The 16,735-nt window shown below is 39.0% G+C and overlaps 1 protein-coding gene across 2 annotated transcripts in view; it reads left to right on the forward strand.

Annotated features, from left to right (window-relative positions):
• FLT1 (fms related receptor tyrosine kinase 1) overlaps positions 1-16,735 on the forward strand; it is a 1,018,969-nt gene that overhangs the window by 570,520 nt on the left and 431,714 nt on the right. For both annotated transcript variants that reach the window (XM_044073267.1, XM_044073268.1), the window contains one exon: positions 5,066-5,172. In XM_044073267.1, coding sequence (XP_043929202.1) covers positions 5,066-5,172 — 107 coding nt within the window. The remainder of the gene's footprint in view (positions 1-5,065; positions 5,173-16,735) is intronic.

Genomic DNA, 16,735 nt, shown 5'->3' on the forward strand with positions numbered 1-16,735 from the left:
TTCATATACAGCTTTAAGTAATCACATTTAAAAGGTATATCCATATACAGCGTAATCACATTTAAAAGGTATATCCATATACAGCTTTAAGTAATCACATTTAAAAGGTATATCCATATACAGCGTAATCACATTTAAAAGGTATATCCATATACAGCTTTAAGTAATCACATTTAAAAGGTATATCCATATACAGCTTTAAGTAATCACATTTAAAAGGCATATCCATATACAGCGTAATCACATTTAAAAGGTATATCCATATACAGCGTAATCACATTTAAAAGGTATATCCATATACAGCTTTAAGTAATCACATTTAAAAGGTATATCCATATACAGCGTAATCACATTTAAAAGGTATATCCATATACAGCGTAATCACATTTAAAAGGTATATCCATATACAGCTTTAAGTAATCACATTTAAAAGGTATATCCATATACAGCGTAATCACATTTAAAAGGTATATCCATATACAGCTTTAAGTAATCACATTTAAACGGTATATCCATATACAGCGTAATCACATTTAAAAGGTATATCCCTATACAGCTTTAAGTAATCACATTTAAAAGGTATATCCATATACAGCTTTAAGTAATCACATTTAAAAGGTATATCCATATACAGCTTTAAGTAATCACATTTAAAAGGTATATCCATATACAGCTTTAAGTAATCACATTTAAAATGTATATCCATATACAGCGTAATCACATTTAAAAGGTATATCCATATACAGCTTTAAGTAATCACATTTAAAAGGTATATCCATATACAGCTTTAAGTAATCACATTTAAAAGGTATATCCATATACAGCGTAATCACATTTAAAAGGTATATCCATATACAGCGTAATCACATTTAAAAGGTATATCCATATACAGCGTAATCACATTTAAAAGGTATATCCATATACAGCGTAATCACATTTAAAAGGTATATCCATATACAGCGTAATCACATTTAAAAGGTATATCCATATACAGCTTTAAGTAATCACATTTAAAAGGTATATCCATATACAGCGTAATCACATTTAAAAGGTATATCCATATACAGCGTAATCACATTTAAAAGGTATATCCATATACAGCTTTAAGTAATCACATTTAAAAGGTATATCCATATACAGCGTAATCACATTTAAAAGGTATATCCATATACAGCTTTAAGTAATCACATTTAAAAGGTATATCCATATACAGCGTAATCACATTTAAAAGGTATATCCATATACAGCGTAATCACATTTAAAAGGTATATCCATATACAGCGTAATCACATTTAAAAGGTATATCCATATACAGCTTTAAGTAATCACATTTAAAAGGTATATCCATATACAGCGTAATCACATTTAAAAGGTATATCCATATACAGCGTAATCACATTTAAAAGGTATATCCATATACAGCTTTAAGTAATCACATTTAAAAGGTATATCCATATACAGCGTAATCACATTTAAAAGGTATATCCATATACAGCTTTAAGTAATCACATTTAAACGATATATCCATATACAGCGTAATCACATTTAAAAGGTATATCCCTATACAGCTTTAAGTAATCACATTTAAAAGGTATATCCATATACAGCTTTAAGTAATCACATTTAAAAGGTATATCCATATACAGCTTTAAGTAATCACATTTAAAAGGTATATCCATATACAGCTTTAAGTAATCACATTTAAAAGGTATATCCATATACAGCGTAATCACATTTAAAAGGTATATCCATATACAGCGTAATCACATTTAAAAGGTATATCCATATACAGCGTAATCACATTTAAAAGGTATATCCATATACAGCTTTAAGTAATCACATTTAAAAGGTATATCCATATACAGCGTAATCACATTTAAAAGGTATATCCATATACAGCTTTAAGTAATCACATTTAAAAGGTATATCCATATACAGCTTTAAGTAATCACATTTAAAAGGTATATCCATATACAGCTTTAAGTAATCACATTTAAAAGGTATATCCATATACAGCGTAATCACATTTAAAAGGTATATCCATATACAGCGTAATCACATTTAAAAGGTATATCCATATACAGCGTAATCACATTTAAAAGGTATATCCATATACAGCGTAATCACATTTAAAAGGTATATCCATATACAGCTTTAAGTAATCACATTTAAAAGGTCTGGTCACCCTTTTAAGCACTTAATGGTGCCCACCTACAAAATCAAGCACGACCATACATAATACCATGGTGTAAATGTATGTCTACCCATACAAACATCTTATGCTAAATACAGCCTGCCAGTGCACTGAACTAAAAGTGTCCCTTGTTCCCAAAGAAACAATTGGTTTATAACTAGAATGCATTCTTTCTGGAATTACAAGAATACAATTGCTTGTCCTTTAATGGAAAGCACATTGTTGGTGCTGTATTTGGCACAAGGGGCAGCATTTATGTTTAAGTTCATAGAGATTTAAGGTGACATTTTATCTTTTGACAAATATCGACAAAGCAAGCCTATAAGATATCCCCAAGATAACAAGATAGGCCATTGTAAAGGCTTAGGCATCACCTTTCAGCAGCATGTGATACTAGCTTATATCCCATACATCTGCATAGGAAGTTTTTATAGCACATTGTTTTCCTTAAAGTGGAAATATCGGCTAATATATTAAACAATTTCTGCAAGTTCCAAACTTGTTTACTTTTGTTGCTGTAACTGGACCTTTTGTTCTTATACTGTTAATGTCTTCTATCAGTTTTGTACAAGTATGGATGGACACACACACACACATACATGCTGGTATCCACACACAGACACACACGTGCACATACACACACAAACACACACACACACACACACACAGCCTCGTGCTGTTTTAGCCAACAGTGAAATACAGTATCACCATTCCCTCAGTACATTTATTTATGTATCTTTTTTCAGATGCAAATAGTATGTGTCACCTTCTCCCTTTTTCTGAGGACAAGCAAGGAAACAAAAGGTGTAAATCACAAAACATACAAACTGCCATTTCTTCTGGGGATATGCACATTATAAAAATACTATCCCTGAGAACAGAATCTACAGACATGAAATTTATTTTGCTGCATGTTACACCCTGTGCCTTTTGACCATCAAAGTCACTGTTGGCTGTTATGCCTTTTAATATCCCATTATGAGTAAAGAGCTGTGCCATCGCATGACAGTCACCTGGATAGACATCATGGAGATTTTCCTTATCCCACCCACAACAGTGTCAGTACATACAGAGAGTACCCCTGTAAGCACAGAAGGGGTCAACAACATGCATTGGGTAGAGAAAGTGCATGTTACATGTGCACTCACCTGAGGTAGAGACAGTGTGTGTCACTTGTGCATTCACCTGAGGTAGAGACAGTGCATGTCACTTGTGCACTTACCTGAGGTAGAGACAGTGTGTGTCACTTGTGCACCCACTTAATATAACCTCCTTAAATATCCCTGCCTCCCTTGCAAGCTGGTGAAATCTGAAAATAATGGATTTAAAGCTGTTGCAATAATTACCCAGGAATGCGTTCCTATTCTTCAGACTATAATTCTCCCTCATGGCTACTTACTTTAGATTGTAAATATTAAACATGAAATCTGAAATATGCAATTGTCGGATAAGACTGCAGTCTAAAAACTGGGAAAGTCTTCCCATCTTCTGAGTATCACAGCAGCTTTAAAGCAATGCACTAGTGACTGATTACGTTGTTTTGTATGCCCAGTAAATTACATTAATACAGACAGATAAATTAAAAGCATCTGAATTGTCCAATATTTCTAAAAACTAATAAAGTATAATTTATTTTAGTTTAATACAGTATTTTAAAGTGGTCTAATTATGTGATAAAATAACATTTCCTTCCTTAACTCCAATACCATTTATACCTGTGAAGCACTGGAAAATAATAGTGCTGTTATCTAAAACCTCATCCTGTTTGTGACATGGTCATATTGACACAGGCCTTATATTGGGAAGTTTTATTACTTTTAACTGACTTGTTGGCTTATAAGATCAGAAAACAGAAGTAATGTAGCCTCAAATGCATCCTATTCTACAACAGATATTATCTCAAAGTCCTTTTGTAATAATGCTAACTGCTATTCTAAATCCATCCACAATCCTTTTTCCCCACATGGGTCAGAGTAACACCTCAACAGTGACAGTCATCTAGAGCCAACATTCACAACACCAGGTGACTAACCATGCCATGGCTGTTCTTCCATGCCACACACTTGCACGCACACTCACACCTATGGTCAGTTTAGAGTGTCCAGTCTACCTACTTTATTGTCTTTAGAATGTGTGAGGAAACCAGAGCACCCAGAGGAAATCCATGTGAACACAGGGAGGGAATACAGACTTCACACAGAAATCAGTCTAGCCAAGAATCAAAGCAGGGAACCTCTTGCTGTGAGGTGACAATGCTATCCATTTCACCATTGTGCTGTCCTCAACTACCATTCTAAATGCTCTCCATGAATTATTTATAGGAATATAGAAAACATGAATGTTTGCATTGTTGAATGATGAATTCTACAATATCTGGCAATACTTTCTGATAAATGTATACTGTATTGGTAATGACAATAAGTGAAAACAATGCTTAACTTTTCCTTTGACTCTGGATATAGATTTTTTTTCATATTGCCATATCAGCAGCTCAAATCTATGTTCACAAAATAGCTCTACAGGCTTTAAACAGCAAAAATTCGCTTCAAAATTGAAAAGAAATGCCAGAATAAGGGAGCAAATGAAAATGATAAAGACATTATGATGGCACAGTGGTATTTTCAAATACCCCATCTAGGTCATTTTATGCTTTCTTGAGGTATTATTGAAAGCAATTTCATAATAATCAAAGACAATATGAAAGCAACAGAATCTTCTGTTATAGAAAGGCATTGCCTGATGCCTTAATGAAACAGAGAGATAGAGGTTACTTATGCTTGATAACAGATTGCAATGTTCATAGAAGTAATAATTTTTCAGTAATTCACTGTATATCCACCATTACACCTCTCTATATTGCATTTTCTACAGGAAGAGCAGAGAACTCTAACCTGGAAGTAATAACGTTGACGTGTACCTGTGTGGCTGCAACACTCTTCTGGCTCTTGCTAACACTCTTCATTCGCAAGATGAAACGGGTAGGCAACAAATTTGTTTCATATAAAAATCAACTTTTATTAGAACAGATTAGTACTCAAGTTGGAAAAGCATAATCTTGTATGAAGTCATCGATATGAGTCACATTTCAGCACTTTCTTATATTGCAGTCATTAGAATCTGGATAATTTGCTCACAATACCTTGGTTCCTTAGATAGCTTCCAATTACTTCCGACTCTTTCTTGTCTATTCTGTCTATCCCTTTTTTTGGGGGGGGGGGCTATCAGCAAAGGCTCTTTATTGTATCCTCCCACTAGGTTGTTTTTCATTATATCTGCCATTTTTTATAACTAATATTCTACCAAGTTGTTTTTGTTCTCTCCCAGCATCTGCTTCATATAAAACAATGTCTCACCATGTCTTGTACTTTTTTCTTGCCTTATCATTCTATCTTTCCATTTCAGTTTATATCCCTCAACTTGCAGTCTATATAATAGCCTTGTGCATAGCCTTAAAGTGCCCTTTAAAACAGGCAACCCCATGCCCCCTTATTCCGTCATTAGAATCATCTTATCCCACTAGACTAGAGGCCTTTTCCTTTCCCAAAATAAAGTTCTTCATTTTCATATGTATTTCTTTGTATAGTTTATCATCTGGTTGATAGAAATATGCCTAGCCAACATATAGAGTCCATGGGACCAACATTTTCAGTGCATGTATCTCACTATCCAGATTCACAATAAATGTGTTAATTTCCCCTTCCTTTTGAATTACCTTCTACTTAGTTTCCTCCAACATCTCCTTTGCCGCTACTAATGAGTCTTTCCTAACCCATACTCCTTGGTACTTAATTTTTTTTCATGCCAGCAAAGGTACAAGAATTGCTGCTCTAATTCATACATGGGCACATAGTTTACACATAAGGCTTTTGTTTCATCTAGCTTTATTTTAGAACCAAATAAACATTTGCGGCTGTCTCAAAGCATTCCACACCACAGGAAAATCTTGTGCTGGATTTGTCAAATATATTACATCATCTTCAAGCAATGTTATTCTTTCCTGTCTCTCCCCTGCATTCATATCCTTGGCTATCTGCACCTCTTATTGATGATGGCACAATATACTGCAAACAACAGTGGAGTAAACAACATTCCCGACTTGTTCCTCTTCATAAAATCAGTTTATTTGGCAACATCTACACACACACACACACACACACACACACACACACACACACACACACACACACACACACACACACACACACGTATTGACCCTTTCTTCTGACCTTGTATATCTTCCTTATTATCTTAATTATTTCAATAGGAAATATAAATCCAGAAGTTACCCTACACATAAATTCCCAACTTATCCTATCAAAAGCTTTTTTTTTCATACAGTAATAGTAATTTATTGTCCTCCAATCTTTCTGAATCATCAGAGTTCGATAAATCTTGTCAGATGTCTGCCTCCACTCTACAATTCCACACTGATTGAAATCTATCAATTTTAGCAACTCTCTTGCTAACCTTTTTGCTAATATAGACATACCTATTTTGTAGTCCTTATTTAACAGTAAAATTGGTCTATATGAAGCAGGATCTCTGTAAACCAGCAGTACTGTTTTCTCATTTTTCAGTATTTCCTTCTGCATATCATGCTATGCATAGTGTGGAAAATGGAGAGTGACAAATCAGTGGTTAAGAGCTGAGCTCAGGAAAGAAAACAAGGCTGGCACCTTCAGGTTTATGCAGCACTAATCTGCTTTTTCATTCAAGGGTTGGAATTCAAAAAATAACTAAGCAGACTGGCTCACATTGGCTCACAATCTATCAGTGAGTCAGTTTGCAACCCACCTCATGATATAAGGGTTGATATCTAGTTGGAAGAGTTTGTCAATGATGCCTGACTGAGGGATAGTGTCACATGCCTTGGCTAGATCTAAGTAGGCTGTATGCACAGACTTTCCCTCATCCAGGGCCCTGGCGACTGTCTCGAAGAAGTCCACCAGGTTTAATAGGCATGCTCTACCCTTGACAAATCCAGACTGGGTAGGATCTAGTGTTTGGAGATTACCTATATCTTTGTTGATCAGGTCCATGATGATTCTCTCCATGGCCTTGCTGATAAGGCTAGTCAGGCTAATAGATCTGTAGGTCCTGGGGTCAGTAGAAACACCACCTTTGTGCAAGGGGATAATGGTGGCTGTTTTCCATTTGGCTAGGATGAAGCCAGTGGTTAGACTGTGATTAAAAAGAGTACCCAGTGGTGATGCGAATTCTTGCTTGAGCCCATGTAGGATGCAGCCTGGGATGTTATCCGGTCAAATTGATGCTATGTTTTTGGCCTTAGAGAGGGTGTTTACAATCTGCTCTTTAGAGATATAAGGCAGGGGACAGGTGTTAGGGATGTCATGAGGTACATGTGGTTGGGATAGGGGAGTGAAGTTTTCACCAAACTTGTCAGCTAACAAGTTGGCTATGTCCACCATTAACTACCAGTTCAGCGCAAGTCTGGGCCTTACCTTTTAGGTTACATATGTAACTAAAGAACGCCTTATGGTTGTCCATTGTTGAGGAAGCTAGCTTGGATTCGAAGTTTGCCTTGGAGGACTTCACAAGAAATCTTATTTGCTTATTTAAGCTGAGGAGGGAGTGTCTCCAGTTTAAAGCCCACCCCTTCTTACTCTTGGACAGCAGTTTCTTCCCTTTCTTGTAAAGCCTGTTAATGGCTATTGCCCACCAGGCAGGTTTGCTCTTCGTTGAAGAGCTTGTTTTGTTCCTAACAGGTGCTGCTGAGTTAATACAGTTATACAGGTGCTTGTATAGGGCATTGGTGTAGATCTCGGCATAGTTACCGGTTCCGTCTGAGGGGGAGGTGCAGTGAAGCTATTTATACCATCCCGTAAGAAGTTATAATCTGCTTTGGAAATGTTTTTGTCTAGTTGCTGCTGCGGGAGGGTCAGGTGTGATAGTTACTTCAAATAAGACTGATTTGTGGTCACATCTCATCAGGGATGAACTCACAGTGCGGGTGCTACATTGGTCTCCCATATATGTAAGCACCAGATGCAGGATGTTGACTTCCCTAGTGGGGGTGTCAATCAGCTGATCCATGGCATTGGAGTTGACAAAGTTGAGGAACCTTTGGGCAGGTGAGTTTGAGCACGAGTAATTCACCCAGCCAATGCTAGAGTAGTTAAAGTCACCCACAACTATGGTGTTCAGATGTATCTTGATAGACTCAAGTTGATCCAAATAGGCAGTGTGGGTGCTCTGATTCATTGAGGGGGTTCTGTAGCTGGCAATGACTTGAATATGTGTCCTACCAACGATTAATTGCACCTGAAGTATCTCTAGGGCATCGTACTGTTTAACCAATCTGGAGGTGTAATTATCTTTAATGAATTTTGATACACCACCTCCTTTAGTTTTCATACCTTCAGTTTGTGGTCTGAAAATGTGGAAGGAGGTGTAACCCGATGTAGCTGGGGTGCTTTCCAAAATATGCTACCAAACTGGTATATTTGCAGTTGTACAGCCAAAATATATATAGAATAAGAAATGTAGACACAGCCTAATCACAAAAATGCACAATAGTAATATTTAAATAAAAAGAAATTAGACTCAATAGAGATGATAACATATTTACTAAAGGAAATCAAGCATTTTGATCTCCAAGACCATGAGAGGCCATAATAACTATTTTATATTAATAATTGTACTGGCAAGTGCAGTCACTACTTCAAATTTTGTTCAACAATTTTGTGTGAAATCAGCTTTAGTGGTTAGCATGGGGCCAGCAATGTGGTATAAAGGGAAAAAGCCTCAGGGCCACAGTGACTATGACCCAGGTGACCTACGTAGGATTAACAGTTCAAGTGTCTGAGGTCCTGGCATGGGAAAATGAGCATGCCCATCCTGGGGAGGAAGATGTGCTCTTGGGTGAACCTCACAACAGCTATCCAATGGATGTCAGGGATGCTCAAGGGGATTTTGTCTAATATAGGTAAAGGGTTAAGGGCAATAGATGAGTCACATGGGGGAAGGAATCTATACCTGCATGCTCCATTGTATGATCAGTCCAAAGATGCCACAGATGCAAGCTAGGAGTGAAAAAAGGTAGGCTATATACAAAAAACTTTGTCTGGCAGCAGTGTGATACTGCTCTATGATCCTTGATGTCTTTATTACCATGGTTGTGGGTTGGGGTTAGCCAAGGAGAGGCTAAAGAAGGTCTAGTACATCTGGTAAACTATGAGAAGATTTCAGGACAGGCCAATGGTCAGCTGCAGTAAGCCAAAAAGAACCAAAAAAGCTTTAATGCCTGGCATGGTAGTGAAGCAGTTAACGTTATTTCTTCATGGTGCTTAGTGCATAATTCCATTTTTGTTTGGAGTACCTTCTGTACGGAGTTGGCATGTGGTGCATATTCACTAGTTAAGTCCCACAAATATGGCTGCAGCATCAGTAACGTTTGTGCCCACCTGCTGTGCAACCAACATATTTGTGTAAATTATGGCACTTACCAGAAAAGAACCATTCCCACTGGTCTCAAAAATACTACATGAATATTAAGAGAGAAGTTATCCCCCTTAACCTGCCTGATTTTCAGTTTGCATAAAACATAAACATTCAAAGGAAATGGAAATTTATTTTACACAAAAAAAAACACAAGAATAACACCCATTTGTTAACCAGGCAGTCCCACTGAACAAACAGACCCTTTTTAGGTGCAACACTGAAGTAAAGTCTGGTTAAATGAGTCGCTCAAGGTGATGGAGTGGGCAAATGAGGGATGAAGGAATCAAACAGCATACCATAGGAACTGTACCTCACAACGTTACAGCATACCATAGGAACTGTACCTCACAACGTTACAGCATACCATAGGAACTGTACCTCACAACGTTACAGCATACCATAGGAACTGTACCTCACAACGTTACAGCATACCATAGGAACTGTACCTCACAACGCTACAGCATACCATAGGAACTGTACCTCACAACGTTACAGCATACCATAGGAACTGTACCTCACAACGCTACAGCATACCATAGGAACTGTACCTCACAACGTTACAGCATACCATAGGAACTGTACCTCACAACGTTACAGCATACCATAGGAACTGTACCTCACAACGTTACAGCATACCATAGGAACTGTACCTCACAACGTTACAGCATACCATAGGAACTGTACCTCACAACGTTACAGCATACCATAGGAACTGTACCTCACAACGTTACAGCATACCATAGGAACTGTACCTCACAACGTTACAGCATACCATAGGAACTGTACCTCACAACGTTACAGCATACCATAGGAACTGTAACTCACAAGGTTACAGCATACCATAGGAACTGTACCTCACAACATTACAGCATACCATAGGAACTGTACTTCACAATCTTAACCCTCTACACCAACTACCAGACAATTATTTGCATAGTAAAGCAAAACATTACAAAAGTACAAAATGTTGCTTTTTTTCATTTCTAGATACAAGGGATGGTGGGTTATGGGTTGTAACCCCCCTGCACTTACAAGCTTTTTTTTAAGCCACATAGGAATGTGTTAAGTAGGACTGGTAATCTTACTAGCTGAAGTTACAGAAGGCACAGGCAAAAAAAAATGGATACTCAGTTAAAAACTATTTATGCCAGTGACTACCACCTTAATGATACTATATTATCAGTCATCTTTTTGAGGAAAATAAACACCAGTCACAGTTAAAATACAGCTAAATGTATTTTGTAGCAGAGCAAGGGGCATCTTAACATGAATAGTAACACACACAGTAATAAGTGTTGATTATGATTATAAATGACTGGTAGCATGTAACAGTATAGTGAGTACACCATTGCTTTACTTTCAGCTAAGTCCTTTTTACATACACAGGACACATGTCACAAAAAGCACCGTCACCATGCATCCATGTTGTAGTAGAGCACCATGTATACACTTCCTGATAAGGCTTTAACTTAGCATTGCTGAATAATACAAAACATTTCATAAAACTACAGTCTCCTCAAACATGCAATCATTGTTAAATACTTTTTGTAGTTCTGATGAAGTAAATGAGTGTATTATTGCAGTAAGTGGTGTGCTGCGTAGTCTGTAGCAATTAAAATTTCAAAGACATAATGTAATGAAACATTACATAGTAAACCTGTATAGCAAGGAACATTAAGGCATATAGCTCCGTAATGGAAGAACATAAAAGGTTATCAGGTAAGTGAAACAAAATATTTAAATCATGAATTTAAAACAGACATTTTTGCAAAGGGATTGTGGCTGCTTGCACCACGTGATGTGAAGGCTGTGCTCCTCCTTGCATCATTTACTGTACTAACTCAGATGATACTACTTCCAATATAGTGAGAGCTTACAGCTGTTTGAGGGGTACATTAGGAGATAGAGGAAAGGCATAACCCCCTGAAGAATCAGCTTTTGTTTTTTATTTGCTACATACTTTTTGTTTGGATATTCTCCTGCACTGATGCACACTCTAAGTATGTACTCGAATGCCAGCATATTCATGTATTTGAGTTTTCATTATATTAAACACATTTTTCTCAATCAGCTATGTGAATGTAACTAGTTAACATGCCTCCATTTTCATATTCTCTGAATAATCCATATTCATTGGTGGGGGGGGAGCTCTTATGAGTCTCCAGTTTCTTCTTATATTGCAAAGACATGCTGACAACAATGTTAAACTGGCCTTAGCTGTACATGTATGTAAGAGTGTAACGGATTGTACTCAGTAACAAAATGGAGGACCATTTGTGCCTGCTGCTTGCTAGGATAATTTCAAGGTCTTCTCCACCCATGTGATCCTGAATTAGATGAAGTGGATATAGAAAATGGATGTCTGGATCACCTTCATTCTGTAGCCATTTTTGTTGACACATGCCATTTAAATATGTCTGTGGCATATGTCCATGAACACTGAATCCTCAGATTGTTCAGTGCAGTGCATTTCCTCTCATGCTGACCATTGAGTGTCAGATTGTGCCTTATTCCTTAGACCAGACACCATTCTGAAGGTGCCCTAACCCTGTACCACAGCTGTTATTTTCACTTTTATCCTATTGCCATTCAGGTCTGCATCTGTCTTTGAATGTAGCAAGACAAAGGCAATACATACAACAACATTGCCACTTAACAACTATAGTGGAAATAGAAAAAATATGTACTGTAACAGACTGATGGCTCATAGAAAACTATCAGGCCTGAAAAGTCAATATGAAAGCCTTCACATACAGCTCCATTCCATATTGGATGGAGAGATGGAGGGGGCTCTGGCTATCTACTTGAATGGCTTGTTTGTTTATTTCTGTTGAATGGTAGGATTCATTCTCATTGCTCATGTTTAGAATGTTTGAAGGAAATTGCTTACCAGGCATGGAGAAAAAAGGCAAAGGTAAATAAATAAAACCAGTCCCAGTAAAATTGCTCGTAATTTGGAGGTCACATGAGAACTTTTTCATAGGATCATAGGAAGTTACTAGGATATTGGCCCTGAGGTCCTTATAAGCCTAGCCAAGAGTTTCACCCATGTTTAGACAAGTCAGCACCCAATGTCCCTGTCCAGCAGGGATACAGGTGGAATCCCAGGGATGTATTTTCTGTTTCCCATCCAGTTATCCAGGTTGCTCTTAAAAAGAGGTAAAGAGGTACTTTGTTTGATGTGGAGAGGGAGTCTATTCCACAAATGGTGGAGTCTCTGGGACATTAATCTGTCCCACCAACAAGTCCTATTGATGTGACAGACCAGGTTGAGGCCACGTGTGGGAGTTACTCGAGTGGACCCTGACTTGCAGATATGCAGCAGCCCCGTTTCCCACCTTTCCTAGCCAGTCCATATCCCAGGCTTTGCTTGTCTCAGGACTTTATTTTCTGTGTTCAGAGCTATCCAGACCTTGCTGTGGTAGAGGGAAGTCCTACTGCTTACCAGTGGGAGTGGTGAGTATTGTATTGCCTATCTAACGCTAGAGGAGTGGTTTCCAGCTCTGAAATTGTAATTTTATTAGCCTTTTTGGGCTGATTTCTATCCCTTTCAACCTTCTGGCTTAAAAACACACATTTTTTGCATCGTGCAGCACTGCGCAGCTACAGTTAAACTATTCCAGGTGCCAGAAAGTCTGCTCTTCAAAATTTCCCTTAGAACTAGCTGGTTTCTCAGTAGTAGCACTAAAATCTGAACCCCTGTGACTAGCACTTGCTCTAGTACCTGCTGGAAAGCACTAGGAAGACTGAAACTGATACAAGCACTCAACTCTTCTTGTCAATAAGGAGAAATTAATCATAGGCACTAAACAGCCTATACTTTCAAAGTACCTTGCAAAGGTAAGGGAAAACAGCTCTTATACTTTACAAAAAAAGCACCTAAATAGGCATATCCAAGGGTCAGCTTCCGGTAATTTCTCCTGTCCACCTGGTGAATCTGGGTATACTGAAGCAATGCTGCAACTGCCTCATGTACACAGACAATCCTCTCCTCCTACCACCTAACACTACAACCTGTGAGAGTTGCACTTACACAGCCAAACTGGAAGCAAAGCTCTCTCTGGCCAAGATTGTGCTGGACAGTCAAGAGGAGAAGGTTAACACCTGCATTACACCTCAAGCAGCTCATAGCCCTTCAAAACCCACACCATTAACACCCACACATAGCAACACTAAACCCACATATGCAGAGGCCCTTAACATTAACCTGCCCAAGCAAGAAGGACCTCCGAAAATGAAATGCAAACAAATGCCAGTCACAACCAAAGTGACACATAGCTCACCAGTGTGCCACCCAACAACAGCCCCTAAGGCAAGACAATGTACCCAACACTTTAGTCATAAATGACTCTATAGTCAGGCACACTGATGTCCCACTCACCAGGCTGAACAAGGAGAAAATTACAGTCAGCTGTCTGTCAGGTGCCAGGATCCACCACATAATGCATGCACTCAAGTCACTCCACAACAAGTACAAATACGACTCTGTCATTGTCCATGCTGGAGTGAATGACTTGAGACGTACCTCCCTGGACTACATGGAAAGAGACATGGAAGAGCTCTTGGATCATGTGGCCCAGGCAGGTATGATCCTAGCCCTGAGTAGCATCCTGCCTTCACCCAGAATGATACCACAGCATAAGGACAAAATGATTGACTTCAACAATTGGCTAAGCTTCGGGTGTTAATCAAAGGGGATCCAGTATTTGTCTGCCTGGGAAGACATGATCAACAAACCACAATGCTTTGCCAGAGATGGTCAGCACCTGTCACCCTGGGATTCAGGTTACTGGCTAAAGCTCTTGCCACCCCTATAGTGCCTTTTTTAGGCAAGGTTCAAAGGATAAAACCACCACCGTAACAGATACAAGCATGCAAAATCTGAAGGTAATGCAACTCAATGCTAGAAGTCTAAACTTCAAAATGCACTCTCTCGAGGCACTCATAAAAATGGAGAACATCGATATCTGTGCAGTAACTGAGACCTGGTTCAAGGCTCCAGAGAGCACCCCTGCAATACCAGGCTACAACTCTTACCACACTTTCCGGCCACAAAACCAAGACCAAAACACTAAAGGTGGAGGAGTGTCCATATTCACCAAGGATATTCACACCTCCAGATTAGTTGCCCAACACAATGCATCTGAAATTCTCCAGGTGCAACTAACACTAGGTAAGACTGCAATCCAAATTGTAGCTTGCTACAGATCCTCCACTATGCCCCAAGATTCTCACTACACCTTTCTAAACATACTGGAAAATATTAAGATACAACCAAACACCCTAATACTGGGTGATTTCAACTACCCTGCCATTAACTAGGAAAAATACTCGGGTACCAACTCCTTTTCCCAACGGTTCTTGGAATTCATAAATTCCAACGCCCTGGATCAGCTAATCCATTGTCCCACCAGGGGCTCCAATATCCTAGACCTGGTCATTACCAACATGGGAGATAGATGCTCCACACCAGTGGTCACCCCCTCATTGGTCAGGTCTGACCATAAGCAAATCACCCTTGACATCCACATCCCACCCCCCAGTAAGGAAACCTCCTTAAAAAACTTCTCCAAAGCCAACTTCATGCTACTGAAGTCAGAAGTGACAAACTTCATGACACCCATGCAGACGGGATCCGAAAGTTTGACTGCAGAATCCTACACTAAGGCACTGTACGAGCACATCCACTCATGCATGAATCATGCCATCCCAAATAGAACCAAGATGCTCTTCTCCAAAAACGGAAGCCAATCTGGTGGTCCCCTGCTATAAACAAACTATACAACAGAAGGAAGAAACTGTTGCAGAAAAAGAGGAAAATCCCAGGATGCAAAAAACTCCCTCACCAGCCTCAGTAAAAATCTGAGATCCCTCATAAAATCCTCAAAAGCTAGTTATGAAAATAAAATTGCCAAAGATTCCAAAGTCAACCACAAGGCATTCTATAGTTATGTCAAGAATCTAAATGGCAATGCTCAGATCTGCTCTGAGCTACAACAGAATGGCATTAAATATACTGATCCCAAGGATATTGCCAATATCCTGGCAGATCGATTTAGTGCCAACTTCACCCCCCTCTCACCCCCTAAAGGGCCCATCTCAATACCAAAAGATTGCCAAATTCCGGTAATCACGGCCACACAGGTAGAAACCGCACTCTTCAAAGCTAAGAATACAGCATCCATGGGACCAGGTGACATCCCAGGCTGTGTACTACATGAACTACAAAATGAACTGGCACCTCACCTAAGTGTCATGTTTAATCATAGCCTCACCTCAGGCTTCGTGCCCACTGAGTGGCGCACAGCTACAGTTATCCCACTCCACAAAGGGGGATCCACCTTGGATCCCAGGAACTACCATCTCATCAGTCTAACAAGCCTGATCTGCAAGGGCATGGAACTTATAAACAAAGACATTGGCAACCTTCAAACACTGGACCCCACCTGATCTTGTCTCCTGAATCTGATCGACTTCTTTGAATCAGTCAAGTGTGGATAAGCTTGAAAAAGATCTTGTTTGCACCAAACGTCACATTTATGTTCCCAGGACAGAATGTACAGCATAAAAGGAACATACAGACGCAACTACCCAGAAAGTAGCTGCAGTCCACACAGCCTATCTGGACCTCGCCAAGGCCTTCGACACCATCCGCCACTCTGGAATCATAGATAAACTTACTAAGCTGGGGATAAATCCCTATGTCACTTGATGGGTTGCCAACTGACATAAGCCAGACTGTAAAAGTAGCCGACTCCAAATCCAGCTCCAGACAAATGACAAATGGAGTATCAAAGGGTTCAGTCCTGGGACCACTCTTGTTTGGCATCTACTTCTCTGAAGTACAGGCCAACACTAAGGAACTCTGGCTAACAAAGTTTGCAGATGACTGCAAACTGGGAGCCATTATTGAATCCCCAAATTATGTGGATATTCTACAAAAGGGCCTTACAGAAACAGATGCCTGGTGCCAGAGCCATGGGCTCAAGCTTAATGCCAAGAAATGTATAGTTATCCACTTTGGAAAAAAAAAACATGTACCCATGAATTACCACATAGGTGGCAGTACACTAAACATTG

The sequence above is a fragment of the Protopterus annectens genome, chromosome 5.part1, assembly GCF_019279795.1.
Source record: "Protopterus annectens isolate FY-2018-M chromosome 5.part1, PAN1.0, whole genome shotgun sequence".
In the NCBI taxonomy this organism is placed as follows: Eukaryota; Metazoa; Chordata; order Ceratodontiformes; family Protopteridae; genus Protopterus; species Protopterus annectens.